This window comes from Corvus hawaiiensis, chromosome 2 (genome assembly GCF_020740725.1).
Source record: "Corvus hawaiiensis isolate bCorHaw1 chromosome 2, bCorHaw1.pri.cur, whole genome shotgun sequence".
Lineage (NCBI taxonomy): Eukaryota > Metazoa > Chordata > Aves > Passeriformes > Corvidae > Corvus > Corvus hawaiiensis.
This window is the reverse complement of record NC_063214.1, coordinates 89,360,159-89,381,491: the sequence shown is the minus strand read 5'-3', so window position 1 is coordinate 89,381,491 and position 21,333 is coordinate 89,360,159. Positions and strand designations below refer to the sequence as shown.

Below are 21,333 nucleotides of genomic sequence, written 5' to 3'. Positions count from 1 at the left end.
GAGAATTGGATGGGCCAGTACATGATATACAACCTGGGGATTATGTGTATGTCAAGTCTTTTGCAGAAAAAACTCTGGAACCGCAGTGGGAAGGACCATTCCAGGTGCTCCTCACCACCTTCACTTCAATCAAGATCAAGGAAGAGAGTGCCTGGATTCATCACACCCAAGTAAAGAAAGCTCCTGAAGAATTCTGGAAAGTCACCCCTGGTGACAACGAACTGAAATTAAAACTTACTTGGGAAAGTAAATAGTGTGTGTGGGTAAAGTGTTAGAATAGCTTACCATTTTAAAATGAATAATCAAGTAGGTACAATTTGGGGGGTTATATTTTTTCTGGCTATTGCTATAACCACTGTTGTAGGTAGTGCAATACCACGTACATATAAGGTGACTGGTGTGTATAAGTGCCAAGGGAAAGCTTATGACCCTCACTCCCGTCAGTCTCTGAGTCAGATGTTAAGAGTTACAAATGCAACTGTTTGGGAAGGAAATAACGTTTGGGGATGTGAATATGCATTCGTTCAAGACGGATTCCATGAAGCTCACCAAGAACCCATGAAATTTATCCAAATTGGCCCAGAATGCTGTGACAAATGTTTAACTAGCTGTTCTGAGTTCAGACTTAAAATAGAGGGATGTGCAGTTAAAGATTTTAAAATTGACTTTAACATAACCCAAGTTTGCACTGCTTCTCAAAAGGCTGAAGATTAAGCAAATAAACCAGCACCACCAAATTAAGAGAAACCACAACTGCCTCAGTTCAAATTGCTTTAGGACCCATAGTTCCCATAATTACCAATATTGGGCCTTATGCTGTTAAAAAGACAGGGATTCAAAAGTTGTTAGTTAATCCAGAATGGTCGTTGAAGCGGGTAGAGGTAGCAATGCAAGTCAACGCCTCCGCCATTCGACCAGAGTGTACTCCATTTCTTAAAACCTCTTTTATGGATTGGACCACCTGGCTGCAAAAATATATGCCCCACATGTATAGAAAAAAGAGAGATTTTACTGGATTACTGGGGACAGGACTGGGAGTTTTAAACACAATAGATTCAGAAATATTAATGAACAAATTGACAGCAATTGGGAGCAATATGGTTAAATTACAACAACCTTTACAATCCTCCTTATTAGCACTGGGCACTAGCCAATGGAAATTGTCCAAAATATTGCCAGAGTGGGAGGACATAGAAGAGCATGACCACAAATTAATCATTAATGCCCTAGGCACAGCTAGTGAAAACATTTCCTTAGCCCTTAGATGCACAATAGCACAGTTGTGGATGCAATCAGTAGCTGCTTCAGTCATTTGAGAAGGAGGAGAAAGCACATTCCCTGCCGAAATTCATAAAATTGTTTGGGATAACGCCTCAGATTTAGAAAAGGAACTCCAATCCTGGTGGGTTTTAGTCAATTTTACCTATAACCCTGTGACAAACATGGTAACAGCTTTTGTTTTGACTATACACAATGCATCAGTAAGCTTGATACATCCAATTGTTGCTCTAGGGTTAAATCATGAGGGGACCGTATTATATCCTTCTGAACACAGGATGTGGGCACAAGAAGTTGAAGGAAAGTGGAAAACTATTAACTTAGAATCCTGTTCCGCAAAAGAAGAATTAGGATTTCTATGTGAAAGAAGTTTAAATTATGACAAAGATATTTGTTTAGGTACAGAGCAGAGCATTTGTCACTTTGAAATGCATTCTGTTAACCAAACAACCCTGCTTGTATATGCAGGGCAAGGTTGTGTATGCCTTAGAACAGCATGTCCTACTCTAATGGTGAATGAAATCACTGTGAATGAAACTCAATTTAACCTGTGCATTTGTAATTTTATTAAAATTGAGGGTTGTGACTTTTCCTACCAAGCATCTGTTACATTGCACCAACAGATAAAAGCGAATTTGATTGCTGTGCAAGAAATATTGCCCGTGCCTATAGGAATGAACTTAACTTTAGTCACACAATTATTGAAACATAATGAATTAAAAGAAATTCTTGAAGAAGTTAAAAATGAGGAAAGAAAACTCTAATTACAATACACCATGACACAGAGACCATACAGAGAGTACTTAAAAGATTAGAAAAAGACTCATCTCATCAATGGTGGGATGTGCTTTTTGGATGGTCACCAACAGCAACAAGTTTACTTAATGCCTTGGTTCATCCAATTATTGTTTTACTTACTTTAGTTAGTATAAGTTTAATTTTGTCTGTTGTAATATTTGTTTGGAATTGGAGAGTGCTATGACAAATAGCAACCTTGACTTCAGCATCAAAGGCATATGGTATGATTTTAAAAGACACCTACCGTACAACTTGGATAGAAGAAGAAGAATCTATACATAAGTAAAAGAATTTACTTATCCTAAAGAAGAAGTGGGGAAATGAGTCAAGGCTCTAAAAGGTTAAAATTTTAGCTAAGAGTTAGAAGAAATTTGTATTAACTAAGATACAGAGTAAAGAAACAAAAGATAAGTTAATGATTAGTCGATGCTTAAGCTAGAGTTAAGTGATGTATTATTTGCCATTATATTTTGTTTTAAGTTTTGTTTGTAGAAGGAAACAGAATAAATGAACTGTCATCAAAATAAATTGAAACTAATTGAAACCAATAGAACTAAGAACAGCACCTGGGTTTCGTAATAATTAATCAAAAGTAGGAGATCTTGGTGCTAGGAGATCTGTGCCAAGAGGTCATGAAGGCCTGCCAACAGCAAGAAGGTAAAAAGGAAGGAACGAGGAAGACATTCCTGACTTCATCTTTCAGGACCACTGACCCAATTCGAGACCACCGACCCAATTCAAGAGAGAAGCTGCGCACGCGTGAAAGACCAATGATCTCATTTTAATACGAAGCGGAGGATGGGGGGTGCTGGGGTCATACATATGTAGAAGATGTAAAACTTTGTGTAATAAATAGAGAATGAAGAACCTTGCACTTTGCTGGCATGTCTTTAGGAGGCTACTCCCATGCTGCCTGCCTGTGCCTGAATAAACCTACCGCTTTCTAACTTTAATTAGTTAGAGGGTCTTTTGCCCGTGGATATTGGGATTTAACGAATCAATAGCCTTTACAGATGTTCTGCCTTGTTGGTCACACTAATGACTTTTGCAAGTCTAGCCACCTTGAGGGATAAGCCTAGAATAGATATGGTGTTAGTCCTCTCTGCCTGCAGGACCAGCTCATCAGCCAGGCTTATGGAGCCTCACTACTGAACTAGATTAGCTAAAGGAGTAAGTGCATAATCCTGGATGCTTCGTGGTTTTGATGGAGGAGGATAGGAGGAAAAAAGGTTGCGACCTCAGAACCATTTTGCAGTTGGCCAACAGCTGGGCCATATGGAAGAATTCAGTCCTGTCCTACTGCTGAGGACTGAAAGAGCCCTGTGGCAGAGGTAATGGTTGATTGCACTCAGAAGCTGCCTTCTGATACAGGCACACTGAACACAATTCCTCTTCACTTAGCTGGTCAGCAGCACATCTGTCCCTTGCTGGGTGACAAGGTTTGAAGGAAATACCCAGCCATGCTTCCTCAACAAAAGAGGTACAGGCAACAGGACAAAAAGCTTGAAGGATGCTAGCTGTTACAACTATCACATCATCAGGGTGTGGTATCTCACAACCTTTAATGACACAACTATGCTGACACTGGCTTTATTTCTGACTTCACACCAGATGTTGCATTACCTATCATTAATGTTATGACCTGCAGAGAGCCTGACTGCATGAAGTGTTGCTTCTTTCTGGTGAAAAAACCAATTTCCCAACGTTTGCTGTTAGTCAGAGACAAGATACTGAAACATCCATGTTCTGCTGGAAGTATGCTATCTTCCATGAGAAGAGTTCATAAGAATTTATGGGAATCCTACCCTTTTTATTTGCCAAACTGGAAAGCCCCTGCTACCTATTGCAACAAGCAGCTCACTGAAGTTTTCCAAAAGCAGTTACCAGCCCCTGAGAATGATCAGTTCTAAAGACTGAAACCAGTTTTACCTAGGATGGTTTTTTCCTATCCTATCACAAGAGTGGGCTTCACATTCTGATTAACACAATTAGAAAATAAGAAAATTTTCAAGTGCCAAAGAGCACGAATAGTTTACACATAAAAATTGCACTAAAGGGCTTGTGCAACATGTATTGTTTTAATTCCCCTCTATTTATGTTTGTCTCCCAAACTGCCAAAACTTCCAGAATTTTGATACATATCATCTTCAACAATGATTGATTTGTGATTCTCTAGCACATCTCTTGATACGTATGCTCAAGTATGAAAGTACATGCAGTCAAAAGTACTAAGTATTAGGCAGGATTTATAGTCAAACATCTATAATCATTCAACTTACCATTTTCACAGATCTCCTCAAAACAGGAGGAAACACACCCAGAAGACCAGCAGGACCCCATTTATCCCAGTTGCTTAGATAGCATCAGATCTTGTTTAAAGTATTTGGCTTAGCACCACCCATTAAAGAATCCACTGAAGTTAAAAACCTTAACAGGCCCATTACAAAGAGCCAAAGGACAGGGAATGGTCTTAATATAATATGAAATGTATAGGGGACTAGATTAATTCTTTCTTTTCAATATAGAGCTGCTTTATCAGGCAACACTATTCCATATCCTACTGGACTGACAAGGACCTAGATACCTACTTGCAGAGCACCAGAGCACCTTTAGGCTGAATCCCAGCAGCATCAGTACATTTTCTTCACCAGACAGCACTAGCATCTTCCTTTATAAAATATCATGTTCTAAATGCTTCTAGCAAGCATCAAACAAATTTTGTAGAACTACACCAAATTAGCACAGCTGCCTCTTGAAAAGTAAAGTTTCCCCAGCACACAGCTGCATACCAACCTGATGTTCAGCCATGACAGCATGGGGGTTGTACCTCCACCAACAATCCACACAGTGAAAAACACGATGAGCAGAGTTGTTGAGAACATCATTTGGTGTGAGTAGGTAGCAGTATCTCGTATAGCCAGAGCAAATGCCATGGCTCCCCTGAGACCTATCAAAAAGAATGAAATAACAGAGCTTCAGAAGTGCAGCTGTGACAGTCGATAGCACAGCATCTTTCCTTGCTCCCTCCCTGCCACAAAGTGTCAGGCAGAAAGCACTGGGCTCCAGCAAGTTTTAAATTCCTTAGATACCCTGATAAATTATGCCCTGGGATGATTTACAACAGAATGTGCCCCCCTGGTTTTCTGTAACTTATAGAATCCACAAGTGCTATGAAAAGGTGTTAAATGCTTCCAGAAATTAACAGAAAAGGAAGACAGAAACAAACAAGTAGTGGACAACAGCAAAACATTATGTAACTCAAGCAGCTCCCTGAATCCAGATGAAAATTCACTTTTCCAGTTGAATCCATAATTGAAATGTGAGTTCTTGATATGACACTTTTATCAGTTATAAAAATATTCTAGTTAATAACATGATCACAGGCAAACTATGTATTTCCCCCTCTCCCTTGCTCCCAGTTATGAGACTTCACTAGCAAGAATGAGCCATGGCATGGGGCCATCTGCAGACTTCTTATGTAGAGGAATCACAGGATGGTTAAGGTTTTAAGGAACCCCTGGAGTTCATCTGGTCCAAATCCCCTGTTTGAACAACCCCTGCTCAACCTGCAGTAGGTTGCACAGGACCACATCCAGATGGCTTTTGAGTATCTCCATGGATGGAGATGCCACAACCCCTCTGGACAACTTGGACAATGCTTGGACATAATCAAAAAGGTTTCAATATTCAAACGGAAAACCTTACATGTTCCAGTTTGTGCCTATTAACTCTGGGCCTGGCACAGGGCACCACTGAAAATAGCCTGGCTCCGTCCTCTTTACATCCTCTTGTGTACAGAGGGTTCCCTGGAACTTCTTGAGGATGCACATGTTTAGACACACAATACATAATTTGCCTTAAATGACAAACTTAAACAGTGTGACAGAAATGATAAGTCAAATACCTTTGCCCAACTAAATTGGAAAAGGCACCCATAAATACACCTCGATTTTCTCAGCAGGTGTCTGTTTCTGCACAACATGAGCCTCATCTCAGCTAGAAATAACCTTTTGGAAGAGGTACACCCCAAATCTCCCATGCCCTTCACAAGCACTTCAAATGAAAATGCTCTATTCCCAACATGAGGTGCTGCCTGCTGCGAGCAGGTAGCATTTCAAGATCTCACTCATTCCAGGCACCTTCTGTAAAGGCTGAAAGATACATGATGGCATACTGCAATTATCAGTAAGCCTTTATGTATGCATGAATGTGGATCATAAAAGCAGGAGGAAGCACTGTCGATTGCTTATGAGTTAAAATTAAGACATTTTGCATTGCCCAGCATTTTTGCTCTTACCTGAAAACATCATCATGTGCTGAAAGCTCCAGCTGATCTTATGCCTTCTGCCCAAATTCAACAAGAAGGAGAGGGGGTAGATGTGTGCAGCTCTGCCCAAAAAGATTGCAACCTGTTTACAGCTGAGGGTTAAGGATTTCTTTTTCCTGAGGTGTGCAGTCTTGGGTACCTGGCTTTAACATGAAGCTTTTGTTTTAGTGAGAGGTTTACATCATGATATCAAGTGTTCTTCCTGTATCTGTGTATCTAAAGCAGACTTCCCCCAATTTTATGCAACTTGTGCATAGAGAAGTCATTGCACAAAATGCAAATTTTTAGTAATACAAGTAACTTTTTAAATGCACAGTGAAATTATACATAGTATTAAAATGACCAATTGTACAAATGAGGACTTCTCTTCGAAAATCGCTTTAAACAATTATGGCAACCACCATTCCACTTTGAGGTTTTGGAACAACAGAAACGCAGTGCTGTATACAGAGGGGAAAGCAACTTAACACCAGCAAGTGGCCACCCCATTATGGCTCCTGCAGAGGCAAAAATCTCCTGTTGGCTAGCAAACACTTAACAGTACAGAGTTACTAAGGATATAAATCCAAAAGCCATTTTTCAGCACTAGAATTAAGTCGAAAAAGAATAGTGAAAGGGTATTGCAGAAATTTATGACAGTAGGTGGTAAGCACCCTTACTGTGGTGCAAAACATCCCGTGGTTCCTGTGAAGAAGCAGAAAGCTGAAAACACTCTCCACTGCATAAGGAACACTTCAGGAAAAACTAGAGTGGTGGGCTGAAATCCTGTAAAACACCAGCACAGCCAGAAGCCCAACAAACACTGATCATTTGCTGCTGGGATGGGAACATTAGAAGAATAATGCATCTCCCAAGAAAAAGAAATAAAACCATATAAGAGCTCTAGACAGCACTGGGTTGTTGCCATAGCTAAAGTAAAGCAATTCTGTCAGCAGGGAATGTTTCTAGGAAAATCAGATTTTGATTAGTACTTTGTACAATAACCCTCAAGTAACTATTCCAAGCAACTTTAAAACCAGTCTTTTTGAGGGCTGCAGAAATCAGACATCAGAAGCCATCAAGACTAATGTATGTAGGAGTAATAGCTAAGATTTTGCCAAGAATGCTGAGGCTCTAGCTCTGCCTTTGCAGTCCAGCCTTTCACTTTCAACAACTGGTGATGCCTCTACATTTCACCCCTGCAAGTTGCTAACTCAATGGGAACCATAGGTGTTGAGGGAGAACATGGGTGCTAGTACTAGTTGCCCTCCTCACAAAGGTAGAAAAATACTCAAGAGGCAACAGAGGTTAAGTGCAGTGGTAGAAAAAAAGTGGAAAATGTATTAAAAGACAAGTAGGAAGAGAAACAACTGCTGAAAACAAACCCAGGGCAGACAGCACAACTTGAGAGGAGATGGAAGGCCACACCAAGCATGAAAAATTGCATTGCTTAGTATACCAGCTGCAACTATTCTGTTCATGTCTTTATCCAATGTCCACAGGGCTCTGGAGCATTTCTTAGGTCAGAAAAGTGGATGTGAGGTGACACAGGAGAAAATGTATTACTATTTCGGAAAAAAGTAAATGGCTGAAGGAAAATAAAGACAAGTGTGATAAATCCTGAGAAGTAGTACAGAAAAAAGTAGAAAGAAGAGAAAATAAGTACATCTCATACAAGGCCATCTTTATATGCCCTTTTACGGGGTTTTGCCTCCACTGCCAGTAGCTCTACTCATACAGCAGGATGAGGGAAATCAAGACAGGAAGACTAGCTCAAATTTCTTCATGCACACTTTCAATTGTGCTGAATTTTCAAGCATCCAGGAATATAGTGAAGAGATCACAATTCATTGCAACAGCAGCAGGATGCAGAGCTTACATGAGTGTGACTACTACAAAGTAGTCAGCCAGGGACAATGGCAGACCCTTTAACTGTGTACCCTTCATGTCATGGTCTGCACCCTAGCTCAGTTCCTTTCTCCTCCCATCACCCAGGATGCTGACCTCTGGGCCATTGTTCAAAGGTGATCTATTCCCCCACATTCCTTTTTATGTATTTTAAGTTTGCCCCTTACTTTCTCAAGGGGCCACTGGAAGTGAAGAGAAAAATGGATCCTTTTCTAGGTCTCCAAAGTTCAAATACAAGAACAACACAAACGGTGTGGGCTGTCCATGGCCAGAACACATAGTAAAGCGTATTCATTTATTTATCTAGTGAAATTATATGACTTCTAACATTGAGGTACAGACCCAACAACTGTGTGGCACAGAGGCCTTTTAGCTTTGATGTAAGGTGTAGCCAAAGCTTGTTCTCAAAATCATTGTGCCTGCAAGACATTAGGGAAACTTAGGCCAGTCACCATTCTCTGTTTGGTAAAGCCAAAAGACATCACAAGTTTTCGGGCACAAAAGACAACAGAGAAACCTCACATGATGTGAAAAAGGATACAAAAGCTCCAATAATGAAAACTGGGCTGAATATGTGCTTCTGGAAAGTAAACAGTGCCAAGCCCATGTAAGAAAATATGAAGTTCTCAGCCAGGAAGTGCAATACCTCAAAGAGCTAGGGAGAAAACCATCACATGTTAAAGGCCAAGTAAAAAAGATGCTGTAAAAACAAAAGTGCATGGACTACTACAGCAATGCATTATAAAAAATGTAAAAGACATCCTTGCCTGCTTAGTGCGACTTCTTGATTCAACTGACAAGTTATTGTATGTATAATGTGCCTGGGTAATTCCACAGAAGAGGACAGCCACCACACCTGTGAACAGAGCCACATGTAAAAGTCAGCCTGTTTACTGCCAGCTCACCACACTTTCCCTTCACAAGCTCCCTTAAACTTATACATCTTTCTTAACCTTGGGATTTTATGAACCTTCCATTCAAGTGAGCGAGATACCAGGTTAGGGAGATGGTGTCTGAACCAAACCACTGCTCTCAAAAGCCTTTGTTACACAGTGAGCTGCAGCTTCGGTGCTGAACAGGACACAAAACAAAAACCCCAACTTTAAGCACAAACGTGTTTCTCATTGAAAAGCTTTAGTGAAAAAGTGGAAAAATGGCTGCTGAGATGGACAGGACTTCTATGTGCTTGAATCCCAACAACTCACCAGTAAATCCACAAGCTTCGGCAAGCAAGAAAGTGCTCCAGGACATCAAGAAGAAGAGAGCCGTTTCCAGCAGGGGGAAGCAGTGCAACTTGGTAAACTTTGTCACGTTAAGTCACTTGTTAAGGCATCAAAAAGAAATCCTTCGGCTTCTCTGTTCCCAGTGTTTACGAAAAACACTTTCATGTACTAACAGCCAGTGCTTGTTGGAAAGCAAAACACTTCTGATGCTGAAAAATGCGAATTCCAACACACAAATGCAAACTTCAGAATTAACTTGCAACAATCAGTTTTGGATATTTTTGTTGCATATCCATGGCATAAGTGTGGCTCCATCTCTTAATATTTTATTCTATGTTTCCCTTTGAAGTGCTAGCAAGGAAGGGGTATATACCCGGTGTTCCTTTTAGACTGTATGTGCCTTGGTTTTTCAGGGGATTGGTGGGGGAATGATGTTTTGTTCCCCCTGCCACCTCAATTACAACTCCTACTCCCACCTTCAAATAAAGCATAAAATGCATTCAGAAGCATTTAATTCACAGGGCTGTTCTTGAATACAGCAACCCATAAGATCAGTAATATTTACAATAATTTTTCTGCTCAGCTTTGTTAATAAGTCTTTTCCAGCAAGCATGGCTACTTCAGTACTTGTAAGGCAAAACAATGGCTGCCTACAAAAGTATTTCCTCTCCTTGTGCTGATGTGTTTTAGAGAAAAAGCCAACTCAGAGCAACTCAGTCTTTCAATGGAAAGAAAAAGCAAGTTCATCTTGCAGAGGAGAGCAAAACCTGAGGAACATCAAAGCACACACTGAATTAACAATTCATACAGCTACTGAGGAAGTGGAATGGATATCAGTAGTGTTAAATTTAGCTCTTCGCACACTACAAAAAAAAGTTGTTCACATATTTATAGAATTCTTTTGGTGTTTTTTTCCTAAGCCCTACTCTGGCAGCAGGTGAACACTGAGCAGCACACTGTATCTGAGGTGCAAACAGCTACGCACAGTTCATTTGAACGCAATCAGTACCAACCCCCCACTCACACCTACTTCTTGCTGGCATTTTCTGCTGACTTGGACAGGAGAAGCATATACTCCAGACACACCTTCAGCCATGACCTTACTTTTTCAGAAGGTTGCTCTCAAAACAAAGCCCAGAGCATCATTAAAAAAAAAAAAAAAAAACCAACCAAAAAACTCCATGTTGGCATTACACCAAATATAAAACACAGCATACTTTTTAAGCAGCTGTTAATTCTGCACAGAAACCACCTCTAAAAACCTTTGAGCTCAGCTGAATTCATTCCCACCACTTTGCCCAAACAGATCTATTTTCTAAGATCATGCTTCTGAAGCAGCATCATCCACCATTACAAAAACTGGAACCCATTTCTCCACAGAGTACTCAGATAATCCCAGTGCCTGGCTCAAGGGATGTTCATGGATGCCTAAGAAAACTGGATAGCCACAGTCACTCCCTGGGAGAGGAAGAGGCTGAACCTTGTTCCCCTGAAGTTAGTCAAGGGCTCTTGTCAGAACCAATTCCTTATTTCTGGTCTTTTCTGGCAGTTTTGTGAATCAAACTGTTTATTCCCCTTGCTGTTATTGTAAGTAACCATACCAAAATATTTCATTAAATCTGAAATTAAAACCTGTGCTCATCATTTTGGAGGAAGATGAAGGTGAGAGAAAGACAAGAAAAGAAAAACATTTTATTATTCCATATAATCGATCAAATTGAAATGTTAACTGAAACTAAATTTTTTCTTTTTTCTTAACTCTCTTCTTTATTTTTAGACATCACCTTGTGTTTCACATCTTTTCAACCAGTCAGATTCTGCAATTTAGAAAGAATATACAATGTGGTATTATACCTTAGCTGTTTTTAAAAAAACACAGACAGCTTGCTGAAAGCCAGAATAAGTCCTTGGATATTATCTGCATCATTTGGAACCAAGTATTCTATCTATTCTCAAAGGACAGTGCCTGACTGCATGAAACCTCTTACTCAGAGAGGTACAGGTATAGGTACTTCACACTATAGGAACAACAATCTATTAACTTAATCCATAACTTACAGGCTCTAATCAGCTATGAAGAGTAAAATGCAAATTTAGTTTACCTCTACAACATTGCATGACATTAGGGATGTTTCCAAAAGAAAATAGTTGTATAATTAAACAACCAAAGAAAAAGAACAACACCAAAAACTAAAACCAAAACAGAACAAAAAGAAAAAAAAACCCACCACATGCACAAAATGCCACCACAGAGGCTTTGTTCTGAACAGCCTCACATCACCTTCCTGAGCACAACCATTAGAAAAAGCAAGCACCAGTTGCTGCTTCAGAAGCATAATTTTACAAAGTGGATCTGAATGCGTTTCAGCCATAATTAGTAGCCAACCAGCAAGCCAAAACCCACAGCAACTGCATTTAAGCAGTGAGAGCTGTGGATGGCTTGTAGCCTAAAAGCCAGAGTAAGAATCGTGGTTCTGGGTCACATCAATTGCAGATCAGTGGACCTGAGACTGAACATTAAAGCATCAACAGCACATCTTCCCCGTTATACTTAAAGGTTTCCATTATGCAGACATGTCAGGAAAATCTGCACAGTGTGTATATAAGATACAGTTGAGACATTACTGCTTAAGAGTCACAGGCTCCTGATCATTGTATAAAACATCACGTTTTACCCCTTTCAGGTCAGCAGTCAGAAGTCTAGGCAGATCAAAGCGGCCTGGGCTATGTACAGATATGGTTATTCTAGCAAGTCGGAAAGCAAAGACCGAATTTTTTTCCTGAAGAAGCGTCATGAGTTCTGGAGCAGCTCAGGGTGAAGGTCTCCTGCCTGAGTCTAAAACAAAACCCACACAAGCTGCTTGCTGAGCACCTCAGAGATCTAACCAAATACCAGGAAAAAACATCAAGAGAACAGAATAGATCATGCAAGGCACATAATGTTATTAAGTAAAGTCTCACAGAGATACAATCTTATCCCAGACGTATGACATCAGATTTCTGGCAAAAAGTTTAAATGCAGGACTCAAAGAGTGCTGTGGGGGTCAGAAATGACTGAGAGCTTTTACTGAAGACAGAATCAAATGCCAATTATCATAGGAGATGTCTTTCAAGACTAATAATAAAACCTAGGTTTTCTAATTTCATAAAAAGAAACGAAATATTATTAGGACATGCCTGTTTAAGGCCCTCCCTTGGCTTGTTGCAGCAACATCAGTAAAACTTCTGGTATGGCCTCAATTTTATTGGAAAGAGCTGATTTTTGTGGGTACCTATAATGTCTTTCTATAGAAAAAATATCACATGAATACTTCAAAAAATATCACATGAATCTTCACACTCAGAATTAAAATAGCTAGAGTCAATTTTGCTATAACTGGAAACAGGAAAGCTCTGATAATACCCACATGTGCCATCTCAGATGGAATAACTAAACATGAAAAAGGATATCAGAGCTGTCACAACCCCTGTCACTGCTCCCATCATGAAAGAACCACTGAATATTCCCAGGAAAACACCAACAGACTTGAAAAATGCTGCAGCATCAAAAGCATGGGTATTTTCACCTGTTGGCTGGTAGGCAACTATAGATCTAGAAAGAGAGAACACAATGAGAAGTGGCATCAGAAAAGATTTTTTCTGTAACAACACTACCTGAGCTACAGGAAGACTATCCCATACTGAAGGCATATATGTCATTCTGGCCTATGTATGCATTAGGGGTCTTGGCAAATGGTTATCAATTCAGTTAAAGGCAATCCATTTAAACTCAAAAGAATGTTTCTCAGAAAAAAACATTTATTTTAGACAAATGCCAAAAGTAATTTAGTCATTTCAGAGTAGAAATTCACATAGTTACTTACGAGGATAATACAATGGCAACAGCATCATTCAACACGCTCTCTCCAAACAGAAGGGCATAGAGATCAACATCAGCATGCAGCTCATTAAATATTGCTAGCACGGTAACTACAGCAAGAAAAGAGAAAAACAACACTGGAATGACTGCATGAGCTGTGGAACAGACTTTCCAGTTTGGCTAAAGCAACAAAACCCAGGAACTGAAATACAGGATCAGAACTAAAATGGGAAAAAGTAGTCATGTTTACCTACAGGTAAGAAATTCCTCCATCAGTTTTAGGGCAGCTCCATTAGGAGGTGGGTCTGTTGTCCTCCGATCTGCACAGTGCTCACAGCAAGGCCCCCATGATCAAGGGGCATGGGACAGACAAAGCCCTTCTACCAAAGCCCTGATAATATTTCAGAACATGTTCCATGTAAGACAATCAAAAAAACGTTGTGCAGCTCTTCCTGCTTTTAAAAGCTGTATGGTCTGTTGACACAGTTTGATTATTTCAGCCATTGTAAAACAGTACAAATAATCCTAAGTGTTCCCCAAAGTATACACTATGCCACGGGTGTGAATTTCCACGTAATTTAAAAAGGGCAAGAGTGCTAAATATTTTTAACCATTCTTTCAAGAAAATTCGGTCTGAGATGAAAGACCATGATCTTGAAGATGTTCCCATAGAAATACTTCAGAAATCACATGGTGATTTTTTGCATAAATTGTATGCAACCACCAGCTGCTCAGAGCTCATCTCAATCACAGGAGCTACTTCCCATTTTCACACTAAGCACCACTAAGCATCTCAAATAAACTGCTTTAAATGTCAAGCTTCATACTTCAGCACTCCCTACCCTGGGGTCCCTGACCTTTGACAGCCCTACAAACTGATCAAGAGGAGATATCAATGTGAGCCTGCTTGACTCTGAAGGAAGGCGACATTATTTGGGCAAAGCTGAAATTACTTGGCCAGAAAAGCATTCTTCTGCTTAAACTTGTAAAACATGAAGTTCATTTGAAAGAGGAAAAAAAAAATCCCCCACCTAAAGAGCCTAAAAGCCTCAAATATTGCTCTTAAATTACCCAGCCCCAAGCAATGTAGCTGAAGAAGGAAGTCCTGCTATCCAGAAAATGTAATCATTTCATCTATTTGCAGTCTTAAACTTGATGCACACTTAACAAGAAACCACTGGGCAAAAACATATTTAAGTATCTGAGCAGAAGAGTTACACTTTTCTCCAAATATACCATGATGTCATACCAGTTCAGCCACGAATCAGCAGAGAACAGCTTTCAAAATACTCAGAATTTGCATGCATTTCACAGAAGAGGCTCAGATATACTAATAAAGCATAACTGAAAATAGAGTCCCGTTAATGCAGCCGAAAATGCTAACAATAGGGTTATTTTAGAAGGTTATTAAAAAATGTTCATCAAGCTACCTGGATCAGTGGCAGATATTATGGCTCCAAAGAGGAGGCAGTCTGTGTAATAGAATTTATCAGACAGCTGACCCACCAACTTCATAAGTTTCACAACCCCATACATGAGATTCCTGAAGAGAAAGAAGATAAAACATTCCAAGTCAAACAAGCTGGTGCATTTCAGACAGGCCAAGGGAAAGCAATATGTGATTCAGAAAACATCATGTAAAACCAGTAAGCAAATTCTGAAATCTTCACACAATTAGCACAGAGTCTACATGTTTCTTCCATTTTCCACCAAATTTTCCCTGCTCAAAATTCCCCTCAGTATTATTTCACCCAACACAATACACAGGCCAAAAGCTCTGAGGTAAGAATAGTCTTCAGATTATTTCTCTAGTGAAATTCTTTGAGAGACAAGCCAAGGTCACCAATGCAATTCAGGATTTCTGTTACTCAGAATATTCGTATAAAAGACACAGTAATATGAGCAGCATAAGAGATTGTAGGCAAGCAAACCAACATGACCAGCTATCTGGAACTAATTGTGTGTGTATATATATACATAAAATATATACATACAGGCAAAGAGAGAGCATGCTTGATCAACTTAAACTTTTACTGTCGAGAGGAACTGGTATCAGAGTTCACTTACCCAATAATAAAACAAGAGACTGCTGTTCCTAAAAAGGCGTAAGCCAAAATGGACCCCAAATTCCTGAAGAAGTGTCTCTGTGTAGGAAAAAGAGGTTTATATACTTTTTTCAGAAAATTTATGTCACCCATTCAGAACCATATAGCACACTACTTCACCTGCATCAATACACAGAAACATACCTCCATTCCAGAGAAACATTTCAATTACTGCTATGTAAATTCAATCCAACTTCAAGAAATTGAATAAACCAGATCTGTGCCATGCATTCGATCCTACATGTAACTTATTGACAGAAAGCTTTTTGACAGAAAGCAGCACTGATTCATGGTGTCTTCAAGCAAGATCAGAATCTGGGCCCTTCTGCCATCAAGGGTCCGACACAGCTCCACTGGGATTCAGGGTTAGGTCTGCTTCTCAGCATAATTTACTGCATTTTGGACATTTGAGAAGGACCAAAACAATTCATAATAAAACATCTTTTACTTTAAATGAAACTGACATTAATGTCTGGCTAGGTTCAAAGGAAAACAAATCAGCAAAATTAACTAGAGTTTAATACATTTATACTCAAAAATATATGTATTTTCTCTTAAAACAATATGACCTAACCATGTCTGGAGGAAATAAGATTTTTCTTACTGTAAGCAAATGTCTGAAAGGAGACTACAGTCCTGAACAAATCAGCAATCTCACATGAAAAATAAAGGACCTATTCTCCTCAGAAGTTATTGCACTTACTTTCTTCAGGCTATAACCAGCATGAAAAATTATAGGAGGCAATAGAATGTTGAAAAAAACTTCTGGGTCAAATGTTACCTAAAAAATAAAATATGAAATTTCAATTAGAAACAGACATACACAAATTGTTAGGTCTTTTTCCTTGCTCATTTTCTGACAACCCCTATTTTTGGCTGTTGATATAGATAAGTTGACCCTCTAAAACATTGGCCAGCTCCATTTGTACAGAGCAGCAAAAAGTTGCAGTTCTTGTTGGTAAGTAACATCTAGAAAGAACAGGCATTATATCCATTACCTGTGATAATCTGGCAGCAGTCCCAAACACAGTCCTCTATTTTAAATTACAAATTTCTGGTAGAAATTATACTGGAGAAGATCTCTCCTATTGTGATACCTGATATTGGTACAGCTGCTGTTTTAGTTTACTTTTTTATGCAAGTTTAGCCACTGAATAGTTATTGTGAGACAATCAAGTCAGATACAAGACTTTTTCAGAAATTTGCATCATACACCTCTTCCATGTATTTCAGTAGGAGTTCCAGATATCCAAGGACTACACTGCACTAAAGAACAAAAAACAACAGTTAAAATGCAAACAGAAGACCTTCACACATGTGAGACTAATGAGGCTCTCTTCACTCTCTGCCTAAGCACAGGTTAGAAGACAAACACTACAACTGTGCCCTCCTAGAGTAGGGCTCATTTCAGCTAACTCGAGATACCTACAGCAGACAGATACACATAGACAGCTAAGCTCTCTTCATAGTCTGCAGAAAGAAGTATTTTTAGATCACAATCCTATACTTCAAAGCCTATCTTTGATACACACAAAAGGTGATTTATTCCTGACACTGAATAAAAAGGCAAATAACACATCTGAATAGCTGCTGATGGGTGAATTTCACTTCCAATACCAGACTGTCTGATTTGGTAGTTTAGAGGGTGGAAGTAGTAACTATTTCCTGGCAACAAACAGATTTTAAAACCTTAGGGGAAAAAAACCCAAACCAACAAGGAGCAATCACTTTTCACTAAGAAATTACACTTTTCCTTATATTGCATTTATACAAGACAGTGCTAGGCTTTTTTTTCAGTTCAGCTGGTCTCTGTGAATTCTACAGATGTTAGAAACATACATTAAGTCTTCAAACCAAGGCCTTTAGGGAAGCACTACATACATGTAACAGAGCAGAGTTTCTCCAGCAGTGATATAGTTCATAAGGTGCTTTTGAATTCAGCATTGAAGTGCTGTTACTATCACGAATACTGACACTTGACACTACCTAATGTTCAAACGGGATAGAGAAGGGAGGAGGGAGGGAAGCAGAGATGAAGGAGAAACACTCAGCCAAGCACAAAAAATGGTGTAGCCTCACCTTCCTCAACATGTCATTTTGCTCCACGTTGTGGATCTTCCCAGGGCTTATTTCCCCTTTGAGCGTATACTCAAAGAACTTGCCGCTGACATTGACCAGCAGGGTGGTGAAGGGCCTGTCCTCCTGCGAGCAGCTGAATGGTTTGTCATGGCCACTTGTGGAGGGAGTCCCGTATCTCAAGATCACCCCAACTATGAGTCCTGGAAGAGAGGTAAAAATCCAGGAGGCTGATTTGCTACTCCTGCACCTTTACAATTTTCAAACAACATCCAAGGGATCATGGATGGACTTTACAAGCATATGTTCATCATAAACACGTTGAAGTGAATTGTTACTATCAGTTTTCTGCAGAGAAAGAGAGGCCCTGAGCACATCAAAACCACCAATGAATTTGAAGAATCTGCTACCTGACTGAAGTGACAAACAAAAGGTTCCATTTCAGTTTTTGTCTTCCTCACCCTCATTCACATCTCAAAAGTGTAAACCCCCAGTCACATGAGAGGCCAAACATTAGGACACATCAAATATGTTTCACCTGCCTTAGGAAAGAACTGAGCAAACACACTATTGCCAGAAAACAATGACTGCTGGAAACATGTGACCATAACTGATCTGGAATGGTAACGTTTGCCATATTATTTTATGCGTGCAGCAAGGATGCAGTTTTTAGTCTCACAATTCTAGGTAAGTAAAAAATGCCTGTTGCACAATCTTCTGTGTACTCCACAACCTTTAAAACTAAAAGTCAGATGACATGCACAAAGAAGCCACTACGTGTCATTTGCAAGCATTTTCCACATTTCACATTAAAAAATACAATAAGGTATAAATGAGCAATCCTAAGAGATCCAGGATTCAGGAACATAATACTTAGCCAGCAGAGAGAATCCAACCAGAAGATACTATCCATAACAAATGCATCAGAGACAGTGACAAAAATAATTTGTAACTTAATGCCAGGGGGCTGGTGGAGCACAAAGTTTTAATTGAGAACCATTCCTGTCACAATGTACTAAGAAAAGAACTTCTGCAGAGAGAATATATAAGAACAGCCAAAATGGGTTTTGGTCTGGCAAGTAAACAAATTGATACCCACTTACTAAAGGCTCCCCTGTTGCCCTAGGATGATGGGCAGTTTAATCCTTGCTCCAGACAACTGCAAGATGAATATTTGATGCTTTTGTTGACAAGTCAGTAGTCAACGCTGGTTTTGCTCCCTGTAAACCCCACCTCTGCACCCATAGTTTCCCCAGATAGTAAATGAAGCTGACAGGTAATAACCAGAAAATGAATGAGGTAAAACAAAACAAAACAAAAAATCTACCCCACACAACAAAGAAGCCAAATAGACTTTTTGTTATGACATAGTGCAAAGAGTAAGCAAACTGTGCCCCCAAAAAGCCAATCCAAGGAACATACCCCATTCTCTTCAAGTCCATAGTGACAAAACTGTTTTAGTGCAAGGTACCTGCCACAGCAGGTAGCAGCTGTGGCACTAGTGGGAGGCTCATTTCCAGCCTTCCTTCTCTAATATCAAGAGAAGAGAGCAGCAACAAGATCATTCCAAAATAACTGGAATATTAAGATACGTTTTATTTAGAAAAGGGAAGCACATACTCAGAACACAGGGGAAGAAATGCCTTAAGCAAGACAAATCTACTGAAATTTCAAATGCTGATGATTTAAAAACACAGATTTATAGAAGCATCTCCTAGCACCACTGGAGCATTTTACAGCTACATATGATGGATGAGGCAGAAACACAGCTCTGCACAAAGTGACAGGTTACAGCCAGTCACCTTCAAGCCACTTGCACTACCAGTTATGGCTACAGACACCTTCACCAACCCAGCAAGCAGCCTAAGCTTTCTGCTGCTCTCACACTGCTCACAGCTAGGAAGAGCTATGGTCACAAAATACATCAGGAAGACTGATTGTGGTAAAAGCTGATCTAACCAGCATCAGCCAGAAATTCTGTAGTAAATCAGAATGCAGAAAGAAAACTGTACAGATGAGCTTATACACAGCTGTGGCACAAAGCCAATTCTATATTGCTACTCATCTGAGAATAGAGAGGGGGACACTGGTAGATGTAATAGATTCTTAGGGTCAGAGACTGTCCTTAGTGAATGCATTGCAAAAGCAGATGGGAAACCCAATTACTATTGCATTACGAAGAGAAACCTGAGAGCCGGAGGGGTTTGCACTGTATAACTGGATATAATCCACTTATACATTTTCCTCCATAATAAAACATACCAATTATATTTATAACTAGTACTTAGCATTTGAAGTAAAACATTCTACCCCATATCCTCACTATCCTATGGCCAGTAACACAGGTACAGGGAATTTTCATATACCTCCTATTGATAAAACACCAAAATTGATTAGTTTTTTGCACTGAGCACCATGCAGTTTAGGAACATGTGGGCCCTGGAGTCAGGGTGCTGTCTTGCAGCAGGTGCACCTGGAGCAGGTGCCTTTGTTGAGGCAAAAGGCTGTCAGAAGCAGTCAAGTGGGTAAAGCCACCCACAGCTCAGTCATTAAAGGAAATAAGTATGTAAATAAAAGGGGCCCAAGGAAAACACACAAATTCCATGGCCAACTTTATTAGCAAAATATTGGACATTTGTTAGTTCAAAAGATGAATTAGAAGAATGGAAATCTCCCTGACTTTACAAAGGTATAGGCATACCGCTATATATATATATATATATATCATATAGTTCCAAACCAACAGGTTTTAAACTTAAATAGAAACATTAAAGCACATGTTTGGCAGAAGTTATTAGTGCTTTTCTAAAAATAAATTTGAAGTCTTTGTGGAAAACTATATGGAAGAATTTTCAGTTTTCCAATGAACAGCACAACTTTTACATGATAAAAATTTAGTGGACTTGTTATGTGATTTTCTATATCCCATCTCACTTGATAAAACAACATTAATGAAGCTCAGACAGCTCGGTCAGCCCTCCAAGATCACAAAAAACTAAAAACCCAAATGCTTTTCAGGCAGAACAAACTGCCTGATTTATAGCCTCAGAAAGTCCTTCTAGGGCCAGGGCATCCTCTGTAATTCTCTCTGGATACTTGATTTCAACCATTTCTGAAACATCAGAGTTGCAGCTAAGAGGAAAAAAACAGAATAGAAAGAGAGATACCTGGAATTTTTCAGTGAACAAGCCTAGACTAAGACTTACTTCTAGGCTGTTAACATAAGCATAAATTCAATATAGCTCTGTTGTTTATTTGGAAGCAAGGAACGGTTGCTGGAATCTAGGAACGGATATAGAAGAATCAGTGCATAAACTCTGTATTACTCCTGCCTGAGGGGTCACTGCTGAAGAGTTTATGGAGAACCTGGATCAAGAACACAAATATTTTTCTGACTGCTTCAGAGCACTCTACCTCTTCAAAAAGAAAACCTCTAGGCCAAATAAATCCAGCACTGCCTTTTATTGGAAGACTGTCACAAGGGAGGAAAAACTATAAATGGATACAAATACTTCAAAATTTGAGAAGCGCCTTACTTTCAACATTTTGGGTTATGGTAACTATTGCAAGGGCAAGTTTACATCATTGCTCAAAAACTAATTCTTAATACCCTGTATGCATGACTTGCGTTCTCACTTTTAACAGAGAGAATATTTATGCCAGCAGCTTGCCTGTACAATGCTGGTCATGCAGGTTGTACACAAAGAATATCTTACTAGAAATGAAGCATTAAAACCTGGGAATATTTTGTCCCTTCTGAAACAAATCACTATTGATAAT

At 39.5% G+C, this 21,333-nt stretch overlaps 1 protein-coding gene across 3 annotated transcripts in view; it reads right to left on the bottom strand.

Moving 5' to 3' along the window:
* SLC9A7 (solute carrier family 9 member A7) overlaps positions 1 to 21,333 on the bottom strand; it is an 80,978-nt gene that overhangs the window by 29,959 nt on the left and 29,686 nt on the right. For all 3 annotated transcript variants that reach the window (XM_048324641.1, XM_048324650.1, XM_048324630.1), the window contains exons 2-12: positions 17,557 to 17,756; positions 16,181 to 16,258; positions 15,440 to 15,516; positions 14,803 to 14,915; positions 13,377 to 13,482; positions 12,964 to 13,105; positions 9,496 to 9,601; positions 9,058 to 9,146; positions 8,832 to 8,945; positions 6,374 to 6,485; positions 4,870 to 5,023 (exon numbers count right to left, since the gene is read on the bottom strand). In XM_048324641.1, coding sequence (XP_048180598.1) covers positions 4,870 to 5,023; positions 6,374 to 6,485; positions 8,832 to 8,945; positions 9,058 to 9,146; positions 9,496 to 9,601; positions 12,964 to 13,105; positions 13,377 to 13,482; positions 14,803 to 14,915; positions 15,440 to 15,516; positions 16,181 to 16,258; positions 17,557 to 17,756 — 1,291 coding nt within the window. The remainder of the gene's footprint in view (positions 1 to 4,869; positions 5,024 to 6,373; positions 6,486 to 8,831; positions 8,946 to 9,057; positions 9,147 to 9,495; positions 9,602 to 12,963; positions 13,106 to 13,376; positions 13,483 to 14,802; positions 14,916 to 15,439; positions 15,517 to 16,180; positions 16,259 to 17,556; positions 17,757 to 21,333) is intronic.